The 12,481-nt window shown below is 47.1% G+C and overlaps 1 protein-coding gene across 3 annotated transcripts in view; it reads left to right on the top strand.

Annotated features, from left to right (window-relative positions):
- WNT9A (Wnt family member 9A) overlaps positions 1-12,481 on the top strand; it is a 178,905-nt gene that overhangs the window by 144,271 nt on the left and 22,153 nt on the right. For all 3 annotated transcript variants that reach the window (XM_073677175.1, XM_073677176.1, XM_073677177.1), the window contains one exon: positions 5,243-5,505. In XM_073677175.1, coding sequence (XP_073533276.1) covers positions 5,243-5,505 — 263 coding nt within the window. The remainder of the gene's footprint in view (positions 1-5,242; positions 5,506-12,481) is intronic.

Below are 12,481 nucleotides of genomic sequence, written 5' to 3'. Positions count from 1 at the left end.
ATCAGCGCAGACCTTCCTCTGTGAGCAGACTACACAGGCAGCACTAATCTCTGCTGTGCTGATGGTTTGTTACAATGTATCAGCGCAGACTTTCCTCTGTGAGCAGACTACACGGCAGCACTAATCTCTGCTGTGCTGATGGTTTGTTACAGTGTATCAGCGCAGACTTTCCTCTGTGAGCAGACTACACAGGCAGCACTAATCTCTACTGTGCTGATGGCTTGTTACAGTGTATCAGCGCAGACTTTCCTCTGTGAGCAGACTACACAGGCTGCACTAATCTCTACTGTGCTGATGGCTTGTTACAGTGTATCAGCGCAGACTTTCCTCTGTGAGCAGACTACACAGGCAGCACTAATCTCTGCTGTGCTGATGGCTTGTTACAGTGTATCAGTGTAGACCTTCCTCTGTGAGCAGACTACACGGGCAGCACTAATCTCTGCTGTGCTGATGGTTTGTTACAGTGTATCAGTGCAGACTTTCCTCTGTGAGCAGACTACACAGGCTGCACTAATCTCTGCTGTGCTGATGGCTTGTTACAGTGTATCAGTGCAGACTTTCCTCTGTGAGCAGACTACACAGGCTGCACTAATCTCTGCTGTGCTGATGGTTTGTTACAATGTATCAACGCAGACTTTCCTCTGAGCAGACTATAGAGGCTGCACTAATCTCTGCTGTGCTGATGGCTTGTTACAGTGTATCAGTGCAGACTTTCCTCTGTGAGCAGACTACACAGGCAGCACTAATCTCTGCTGTGCTGATGGTTTGTTACAGTGTATCAGTGCAGACCTTCCTCTGTGAGCAGACTACACAGGCAGCACTAATCTCTGCTGTGCTGATGGTTTGTTACAGTGTATCAGTGCAGACTTTCCTCTGTGAGCAGACTACACAGGCAGCACTAATCTCTACTATGCTGATGGTTTGTTACAGTGTATCAGTGCAGACCTTCCTCTGTGAGCAGACTACACAGGCAGCACTAATCTCTACTGTGCTGATGGTTTGTTACAGTGTATCAGTGCAGACTTTCCTCTGTGAGCAGACTATACAGGCAGCACTAATCTCTACTGTGCTGATGGTTTGTTACAATATATCTGTGCAGACTTTCCTCTGTGAGCAGACTACACGGCAGCACTAATCTCTGCTGTGCTGATGGTTTGTTACTGTGTATCAGTGCAGACCTTCCTCTGTGAGCAGACTACACGGCAGCACTAATCTCTGCTATGCTGATGGTTTGTTACAATGTATCAGCGCAGACTTTCCTCTGTGAGCAGACTACACGGCGGCACTAATCTCTGCTGTGCTGATGGTTTGTTACAATGTATCAGCGCAGACTTTCCTCTGTGAGCAGACTACACAGGCAGCACTAATCTCTGCTGTGCTGATGGCTTGTTACAGTGTATCAGTGCAGACTTTCCTCTATGAGCAGACTACACGGCAGCACTAATCTCTGCTGTGCTGATGGTTTGTTACAATATATCAGTGCAGACTTTCCTCTGTGAGCAGACTACACGGGCAGCACTAATCTCTGCTGTGCTGATGGTTTGTTACAGTGTATCAGTGCAGACCTTCCTCTGTGAGCAGACTACACAGGCAGCACTAATCTCTGCTGTGCTGATGGTTTGTTACAGTGTATCAGTGCAGACTTTCCTCTGTGAGCAGACTACACAGGCAGCACTAATCTCTGCTGTGCTGATGGCTTGTTACAGTGTATCAGTGCAGACTTTCCTCTGTGAGCAGACTACACAGGCAGCACTAATCTCTACTGTGCTGATGGTTTGTTACAGTGTATCAGTGCAGACCTTCCTCTGTGAGCAGACTACACAGGCTGCACTAATCTCTGCTATGCTGATGGTTTGTTACAGTGTATCAGTGCAGACCTTCCTCTGTGAGCAGACTACACAGGCAGCACTAATCTCTACTGTGCTGATGGTTTGTTACAGTGTATCAGTGCAGACCTTCCTCTGTGAGCAGACTACACAGGCTGCACTAATCTCTGCTATGCTGATGGTTTGTTACAGTGTATCAGTGCAGACCTTCCTCTGTGAGCAGACTACACAGGCTGCACTAATCTCTGCTGTGCTGATGGTTTGTTACAATGTATCAGCGCAGACCTTCCTCTGTGAGCAGACTACACAGGCAGCACTAATCTCTGCTGTGCTGATGGCTTGTTACAGTGTATCAGTGCAGACTTTCCTCTGTGAGCAGACTACACAGGCAACACTAATCTCTGCTGTGCTGATGGTTTGTTACAATATATCAGTGCAGACTTTCCTCTGTGAGCAGACTACACGGGCAGCACTTATCTCTGCTGTGCTGATGGTTTGTTACAATGTATCAGCGCAGACTTTCCTCTGTGAGCAGACTACACGGCAGCACTAATCTCTGCTGTGCTGATGGTTTGTTACAGTGTATCAGTGCAGACCTTCCTCTGTGAGCAGACTACACAGGCAGCACTAATCTCTGCTGTGCTGATGGCTTGTTACAGTGTAACAGTGCAGACTTTCCTCTGTGAGCAGACTACACGGGCAGCACTTATCTCTGCTGTGCTGATGGTTTGTTACAATGTATCAGCGCAGACTTTCCTCTGTGAGCAGACTACACGGCAGCACTAATCTCTGCTGTGCTGATGGTTTGTTACAGTGTATCAGCGCAGACTTTCCTCTGTGAGCAGACTACACGGCAGCACTAATCTCTGCTGTGCTGATGGTTTGTTACAATATATCAGCGCAGACTTTTCTCTGTGAGCAGACTACACAGGCAGCACTAATCTCTGCTGTGCTGATGGCTTGTTACAGTGTATCAGCGCAGACTTTCTTCTGTGAGCAGACTACACGGCAGCACTAATCTCTGCTGTGCTGATGGTTTGTTACAGTGTATCAGTGCAGACCTTCCTCTGTGAGCAGACTACACAGGCAGCACTAATCTCTGCTGTGCTGATGGTTTGTTACAGTGTATCAGTGCAGACTTTCCTCTGTGAGCAGACTACACGGCAGCACTAATCTCTGCTGTGCTGATGGTTTGTTACAGTGTATCAGTGCAGACTTTCCTCTGTGAGCAGACTACACGGCAGCACTAATCTCTGCTGTGCTGATGGCTTGTTACAGTGTATCAGCGCACACTTTCCTCTGTGAGCAGACTACACAGGCAGCACTAATCTCTGCTGTGCTGATGGTTTGTTACAATATATCAGCGCACACTTTCCTCTGTGAGCAGACTACAGGTGCAGCACTAATCTCTGCTGTGCTGATGGTTTGTTACAGTGTATCAGCGCAGACTTTCCTCTGTGAGCAGACTACAGGTGCGGCGCTAATCTCTGCTGTGCTGATGGTTTGTTACAGTGTATCAGTGCAGACTTTCCTCTGTGAGCAGGCTACACGGCAGCACTAATCTCTGCTGTGCTGATGGTTTGTTACAATATATCAGCGCAGACTTTCCTCTGTGAGCAGACTACACAGGCAGCACTAATCTTTGCTGTGCTGATGGTTTGTTACAATATATCAGCGCAGACTTTCCTCTGTGAGCCGACTACAGGTGCGACGCTAATCTCTGCTGTGCTGATGGTTTGTTATAGTGTATCAGCGCAGACTTTCCTCTGTGAGCAGACTACACAGGCAGCACTAATCTCTGCTGTGCTGATGGTTTGTTACAGTGTATCAGCACAGACTTTCCTCTGTGAGCAGACTACACGGCAGCTCTAATCTCTGCTGTGCTGATGGTTTGTTACAGTGTATCAGCACAGACTTTCATCTGTGAGCAGACTACAGGTGCGGCGCTAATCTCTGCTGTGCTGATGGTTTGTTACAGTGTATCAGCGCAGACTTTCCTCTGTGAGCAGACTACACAGGCAGCACTAATCTCTGCTGTGCTGATGGTTTGTTACAATATATCAGTGCAGACTTTCCTCTGTGAGCAGACTACACGGGCAGCACTAATCTCTGCTGTGCTGATGGTTTGTTACAGTGTATCAGTGCAGACTTTCCTCTGTGAGCCGACTACAGGTGCGGCGCTAATCTCTGCTGTGCTGATGGTTTGTTACAGTGTATCAGCGCAGACTTTCCTCTGTGAGCAGACTACACGGGCAGCACTAATCTCTGCTGTGCTGATGGTTTGTTACAGTGTATCAGCGCAGACTTTCCTCTGTGAGCAGGCTACACGGCAGCTCTAATCTCTGTTGTGCTGATGGCTTGTTACAGTGTTTCAGTGCAGACCTTCCTCTGTGAGCAGACTACACGGCAGCACTAATCTCTGCTGTGCTGATGGTTTGTTACAGTGTATCAGTTTCAATGTTGACGTCACTGAGGATTGTCCAGACAGGACACAATTGTAACAAACCCTCAGATGTGTTATGTGTCAGTCAGTTTCTCACTTTAGCGACAGCAGATGAATGTGGAAATCTGAATGTATCAGAGCTTTTCTGAGTGTTTCATTATACACTGATTAACCCTCCAGTGTCAGCGGCTGCAGTGGGGGAGGAGTATTCTAAATCCCGCCCACCCGAGGGTGTCTGGGCACGCAGCGGCGGGGGGTCTCCTGCCAGGTGGGCAGACCACCAGACGTGTCCGTCCCTCTCCCCTTAGCTGCATTTATCAAAACCTGTGTATGTGATACTCTGTCGGGAGAGGTTTGTGCTGGGTGTGTCTGTGTGCGGCCGCCCGGTGGTTGTGATGTGAATTGCAGCTTGTCGGGGGCTTTTCCCTCACCGTTGCCCCTTGTCGCCCGTCAGTACTGACCCCAGTAAGTCCCGGGCGTCCCAGGACGGCGGCCTCGTCTCCCGCACTCTTACCTGGGACACGAAGGGTTATTGTCGCAGCCAGTGATGTGAGAAGCGCTGAAACCAGAGAGCTGTGGGTGGAGGACCCAGGAGACACCGGCGGTGAGAATGGCCGTATTCACATCGGCTTTATGAGCTGGTGAATTAATATCTTGTGCAGCCATGTGGCTCGCTGCGGAGACGGGCCGTGTCAGCTGAGCCGGGCCGGGGTCCTGGGACGGGGGACGGAGGGGCGACATCCCATAAAGGGGGGCCCTGCCTATAGGAACTCTTGTGATGAAAGCTGCGGCCAGGGAATGGTAGCATTGTGCGCGAACCCTGCGCTGATACATTGTAGCAAACTATCAGGACAGTAGAAAGATATATCTCCAAGTGGATGCAACTGTAACAAACCCTCAGCTGTGAGAAGTATCTCATCAGGACCTGGTGAGGACGACCCCCGGTGACCATTTCCTGCTCTTCCTCTTCTAGGGTTCAAGGAGACGGCCTTCCTCTTCGCTATTTCCTCCGCTGGACTCACCCACGCCATGGCGAAGGCGTGCAGTGCGGGTCGGATGGAGCGCTGCACGTGTGACGAGGCCCCGGACCTGGAGAACAGGGAGGCCTGGCAGTGGGGCGGCTGCGGGGACAACCTGAAATACAGCAACAAGTTTGTCAAGGAATTTCTGGGCAAAAAATCCGACAGAGATCTGCGAGCGCGAATGGACTTACATAACACCAACGTGGGGATGAAGGTGAGGAGGCCGGGGCGGGAGGACGTGGAGGCCGCCGGAGGGGTCAGCTCTCAGAGGGGGCAGGAAGCGGCTCATGAGGGCCCTGCGCGACCAACCTGCGGGGAGATGATGGGCCCGAAGAGGGACTGCCTCATAGTTCTGGAAAGGGGTCCTAATGGCTAGTGCCACACCTGTCCATGCGCGGCCTCCGAGTGGTCTCATAGCTCCTCCTTATACTAGTCCTCATTGTAGTTCTCATAGCTTGTCCCCATAGCTGTCCTCATAGTTTTCCATACTAGTCCTCAAACTAGTCCTCATTGTAGTCTTCAGTTTTCCATAGTAGTCCTCATAGTAGTGTATACTAGTCCTCATAGTAGCCTTCATAGTAGTCTCAGTTTTCCATACTAGTCCTCATACTAGTCCTCATACTAGTCCTCATACTAGTCCTCATACTAGTCCTCATACTAGTCCTCATAGTAGTCCTCATAGTAATCTCCGTTTTCCATACTAGTCTTCATACTAGTCCTCATAGTAGTGTATACTAGTCCTCATAGTAGCCCTCATAGTAGTCTCAGTTTTCCATACTAGTCCTCATAGTAGTCTATACTAGTCCTAATAATAGCCCTCATAGTAGTCTTCAGTTTTCCATACTAGTCCTCATAGTAGTCTATAGTAGTCCTCATAGTAGTCTTCAATGTAGTCTTCAGTTTTCCATAGTAGTCCTCATAATAGTCTATACTAGTCCTCATAATAGCCCTCATAGTAGTCTTCAGTTTTCCATACTAGTCCTCATAGTAGTCTATACTAGTCCTCATAGTAGTCCTCATAGTAGTCTATACTAGTCCTCATAGTAGTCTTCAATGTAGTCTTCAGTTTTCCATAGTAGTCCTCATAGTAGTCTACACTAGTCCTTATAGTAGTCTTCAATGTAGTCTTCAGTTTTCCATAGTAGTCCTCATAGTAGTCTATACTAGTCCTCATAATAGCCCTCATAGTAGTCTTCAGTTTTCCATACTAGTCCTCATAGTAGTCCTCATAGTAGTCTATACTAGTGCTCATAGTAGTCTTCAATGTAGTCTTCAGTTTTCCATAGTAGTCCTCATAGTAGTCTATACTAGTCCTCATAATAGCCTTCATAGTAGTCTTCAGTTTTCCATACTAGTCCTCATAGTAGTCCTCATAGTAGTCCTCATAGTAGTCTTCAATGTAGTCTTCAGTTTTCCATAGTAGTCCTCATAGTAGTCCTCATAGTAGTCTACACTAGTCCTTATAGTAGTCTTCAATGTAGTCTTCAGTTTTCCATAGTAGTCCTCATAGTAGTCCTCATAGTAGTCTACACTAGTCCTCATAGTAGTCTTCAATGTAGTCTTCAGTTTTCCATAGTAGTCCTCATAGTAGTCTACACTAGTCCTCATAGTAGTCTTCAATGTAGTCTTCAGTTTTCCATGGTGGTCCTCATGGTGGTCCTCATAGTGGTCCTCATAGTGGTCCTCATAGTAGTCTTCAGTTTTCCATAGTAGTCATGATACTATTCCTCATATAGTAGAAACTAGGAGCAAAAAAAACGCAAATAGGGTCTTATCTGAGAATAGCAATGATGTAAATAAAGGATGTGCTGACCAGGAATATGCATGAAAACCGCTGCTGCAGATCCGCGGTTTGTGTCCTGAGGAAGAAGTCTGGAATGACTTTGAAACGCGTTGACTAAAGATCCTGAAATAAAAAATCCTTTATTACACTTCCATTTGGATTTTCATTGCCACCAGCAGCGCTAAAAACCACATTTGGCTCCTTTTTCTTTATACTATTCTTCATAGTAGTCCTTATAGTTTTCCATACTAGTCCTCACAGTGGTCCATCATAATAGTCCTCATAATTGTCCATAGTAGTCATCATATTAGTCCTCATATTAGTCCTCATATTAGTCCTCATATTAGTCCTCAGAGTAGTCTTCATTGTAGTCCTCATAGCTGTCCTCATAGTTGTCCATATTACTCCTCATGCTAGTCCTCATGCTAGTCCTCATGCTAGTCCTCATGCTAGTCCTCATGCTAGTCCTCTTAGTAGTCCTCTTAGTAGTCCTCTTAGTAGTCCTCATAGCTTGTCCTCATAGTAGTCTATACTAGTCCTCATAGTAGTCTATACTAGTCCTCATAGTAGTCTATACTAGTCCTCATAGTATTCCATACTATTCCTCATAGTGGTCTTCATAGTTTTCCGTAGTAATCTCCGGCCCCGTATCGGTGCACCCTGCCAGTAATCCCTATGTAACGTAGCGCGTGGTGGCAGCCATGGGCGAGGTACTCATCTCTTGTTGCTGATGACTTGGGTTGGCCAGGACCAGATGTTTGACAGTTCAGTGAGGTAGACCACCAGTCATAAATAAACTTTTTACTGAACGGGAACTTGGGGGGGATTATATACAGTAGATAGCGGGTGCACAACTTGATGAACATTTCCTTTACAATACGGAGCATTTTCCACACACCGTATCCATTCCTTCCTCTTCTCTCTTGTCCTCTGTCTTCACAGCCCGGCTCAGCGCTACAGTCCGGTTAGAGGAGTCTTATTCTCAGCTCGCAGTTTCGCTTCTTCTTTCTCCTTTTGGGAATTATATTGCCAGTATGGCCAGTACTTATCTTTTCTGCTAGGCAACCTGTCCCAGGACCCATCTCCAATCGATCTCTCTGCTCCTTTCGGTCACTTCTTTCTTTCCCTCCACTAGGATCAGGCCATCCTCAGACTCGGTCTCCTCTCTCGTTGGGGACACCCATGTCGTCAGGCACTGCTCACTCAACAGACCTTAGGTATTTTGTTTACGCACACTAAGCCCTTTCTTAAATTCTGACAGGAAACTCCCTCTGTCCCTTCAGCTTAGTCTTTCCCACTCAGGGCTAGTCCCAACCATTAACTCTGACTGTCCCTGTCAACTATCTGTTGCTGGGCAGAATACAATACCAACACTTTAAAGCATTTGACAGTTCACATTACACATCAACAATACACATATCTTTCAAGTGGGAACATGGGCAGCATTGCCATCTCCTTACATTTCCCCCTTCTTTAACGATGGCCGTCCTCGGCCTTCCAAAACTTAAAAGACACCAAACTTTTCATCACACAACACATATACAACAGTGCAGGGTCCTCTTCATCTCGAAGGGTATCGCCAGTCCAGTCTTACTTGGTTAGGACCCCGGAACCGCGACTGACCAAGTCCTTGTTAACCCTGCACCAGTCTAGTTATCTTTGGCTCCTCTTCGTAAGGGCCCTCCAGCCACACAAAACAGCACAGTCCATCCCTGCAAGGGAAGCCCTTCACGTTAAGGGCACAGTCTATTGTCCCCCCATCAGTCCATAGGACAGGGACACAGTTCTTCAGCTCAACTCTTGTCCACGAGACAGGTACACACACACACACAGTCCCTTAGGGACGACGTCCATCTGGGATCAGACTGTCCTTGACTGAGGGTGTAGGACATTCCAGTGGCTGCAGTGTCACTTAATCCAGCAAGGGAATGCATAAACTGGGGAAGAGGAAACACACTTCAGCCATCCGTGGTCATTAATGTGGGAGAGTCCCAGATAAAGTTGGGTCCTAGACCTGCTAAACTTTGGCCTTCAAAAAGGGGGTACAACATCACAACACAGCCTTCTTCAGCTTCCCACTCCATTTCTTACTTATCTCAATCCTCCTCTCTTTCGCTCAGACCCAGGTCTTTCTCCTTGCTCCTTGTGCGCACCCTGGGCCACATACACCACAGCGAGATTTGCTGTTACTGCGGGCAGTCCCGTGGATACCTCAACCATGGCCCCAAATTCCTCTGTGGAACCGCAGGAACTTGGGACCGCTGCCCTGTCTTCCTCCTCTACACGAGCCCCCGGACATTGGGGAATCAAGACCCTCAGGATGGGCACCTCCACCCAGTATGTTACTGCCGCGGACTGCTTTGGGGTCTCGAGCTCCATCCTTGCCCTGGAGACGACCACCGCAAACCACTATCTTGGACTGTCTTTCTTTAAAAATTGCACCCACTTTCCAGGCTGCAAACTGTGGGCATGGGACGGAAGGAGGCCACGTTAGATAAAGTGGATGTTGACATACACGATATGTTTGATGCGCTCTTCCTCCATGAAACTGTACCCCCAATAGCAATCAAAGCATAGGACCATCCCCTTTGCCATCCATTGGGCCAAGTCCTCACCTCCAGGGCCGTCCAGCGCGGCTTGTACTCGCTCCTCCCTTTTCTTTTCATTTTGGATCTTATCCGCGATCCTATGCGTCTTGGTTGCAGTGGGTGCTTGTCTAGGTGTGGAGAACACTTCCGGGTTCAGTGGGGACCCACTGGTGTCTGGGCCCGTAAGGCCCCAAACATTCAGCATTTCCTCTGGCCATGAACCATTCCATCACCAGTGGGTCGGACTCTGACTCATGTCCCACTAGTCTCCTCTAGCATGCCGCCCTTCTCACCTCTTCCTCCATCATCGCCATCAACTGGTGCAACCATCCTCGCCCGATCATCTCCTCGAACGGCTAATTCTGCGCCAACTCCCACTCTGCCATCATTAGTGTACCGCACTGCACTCTCTTCAACGTCCAACCCACAAATGACTCCTTCTCTTTCTTCGAAAGGCCCCTGGTGTCACGGCTCCGCTTTTCACTGGCTGGGGTTCTCTTCAGCTCAGGATCCTGTTTCTCTATCTCCTCCACCCATTTTCTTGAGTCACACCTCACTGGGTGGGCTTTTTCCTATCACTTGGCTTTACTACAGCAGGCACCTCTCATTCCCGTTCTCTCTCTGGTGGGCATAACCTCTGGAGTGCTGGTCAACTCTTCTCAACCAATCTTCTCTGTTCATGACGCTCTGTCCTCCCTCCCCGGGGAACTCTCTATCTTCATCTCATGTACTCTGTCTCCTCTAGGCCTGTTACCTTCCTGAGTTATGCAAATTGTCTCTTCAGAGAGGAACAGGACCAGAACTCTAGTGCCACCTCCAAGAAGTAGTAGGATTGGTGGCACTAGAGTTCTGGTCCTCTTCTTCTCTGAAGAGACAATTTGCATATTTCCCAGAGGAGCATTGCGCCTTTAAAAGTCTCCTCACCGTGACATGCTTAACATGTCACTCCCCGCAAGGAGAAATGTTACCCCTAGATACCTTCCTGAATTATAAACTCTGGGCCGTACTGTTAAGCGTCCTGTCCCATGACCGGTCGCCAATCGATCGCTGTATTCCTTAGGTCACTTCTTTCTTTTTCTCCTCTAGGATCTCACTAACCTCTGGCTCTGTCTCCTTTCTCATTGGGGACACCCACATCATGCAGTACTGCTCACTGACCAGACCTTAGGTCTTTTCTCAATGCACACTGGGCCCTTTCTTACATTCTGACAGGAAACTACCTCTGTCCTTTCAACTTATCCCTTCCCACTCTGGGCTAGTCCCAACCATTAACTCTAACTGTCCCTGTCAACTACCTGTTGCTGGGCAGAATGCAATACCAACACCATAACGTGTTTCACAGTTCACATTACACATCAACAATACACATTATTCTTCAAGGGGGAACATGAGCAGCATTTCCATCTCCTTACACCTACACCATGGAACTGTAGGGTCCGTTACTTTGATCAGTCCCTGTTTTTGATCGGCCTGCGGGGTTCATCCTTCCCGAGATACAACCACCGACGAATTGGTCATCTGCCAGTTATGGAGGTTTGGACGCAAAACACAGATTATGAAATCATCGTCCGCGCCTTCAGCCTTATTGTGTCTGGATAAGTGGGACCCCAATCACTAATGAAAAGGGGGCATCTCCGGCACGGACGCGTGCAATTAACTGAGAGCCTTCTTCAGTTGCTTCTTTATGGAGATGTCCGCCGTGTTAATGGACCTCTTATTAAAAACACAATTTCCTCTCTATTGCCAGATAGAGATCAAGATCCTCAGCTGCCGATCCAGAGAAAGAAAAGTGCGGCTCTGGCAACGAGACGAGACCACCTCCCCTCACTCACCCCCATCTCCAAAACTTACGTCCTTTGTGTTATTCTAATAAAAGAGAATAATTCTAAGAAACTCCCGGATCTGATCCAGGAGAGGAAACAGGAGGGAAACCCAATATATACTAGATGTACATGACATGAAGACCGCCAGCGGGAGTAATAACACTGACATGCAGCATCAAGTGTAATATGTCCCCCACCTGTCCAAGAATATAACTACTATAATGCTGCCCCCTATGTACAAGAATATAACTACTATAATACTGCCCCTATGTACAAGAATATAACTACTATAATACTGCTCCTATGTACAACAATATAACTACTATAATACTGCCCCTATGTACAAGAATATAACTAATATAATACTGCCCCTATGTACAAGAATATAACTACTATAATACTGCTCCTATGTACAACAATATAACTACTATAATACTGCTCCTATGTACAAGAATATAACTACTATAATACTGCCCCTATGTACAAGAATATAACTACTATAATACTGCTCCCTATGTACAAGAGTATAACTACTATAATACTGCCCTCTATGTACAAGAATATAACTACTATAATACTGCCCCCTATGTACAAGAATATAACTACTATAATACTGCCCCCTATGTACAAGAATATAACTACTATAATACTGCCCCTATGTACAAGAATATAACTACTATAATACTGCCCCCTATATACAAGAATATAACTACTATAATACTGCTCCTATATACAACAATATAACTACTATAATACTGCCTCTATGTACAAGAATATAACTACTATAATACTGCTACCTATGTACAAGAATATAACTGCTATAATACTGTTCCTATGTATAAGAATATAACTACTATAATACTGCCCCTATGTACAAGAATATAACTACTATAATACTGCCTTCTATGTACAAGAATATAACTACTATAATACTGCCCCTATGTACAAGAATATAACCACTATAATACTGCCCCTATGTACAAGAATATAACTAAT

This window comes from Phyllobates terribilis, unplaced genomic scaffold (genome assembly GCF_046119375.1).
Source record: "Phyllobates terribilis strain yellow unplaced genomic scaffold, ASM4611937v1 Scaffold_4__5_contigs__length_816908805, whole genome shotgun sequence".
NCBI lineage: Eukaryota > Metazoa > Chordata > Amphibia > Anura > Dendrobatidae > Phyllobates > Phyllobates terribilis.
The sequence above is the reverse complement of the archived record's forward strand: the minus strand, read 5'-3'. Positions and strand labels throughout refer to the sequence as shown.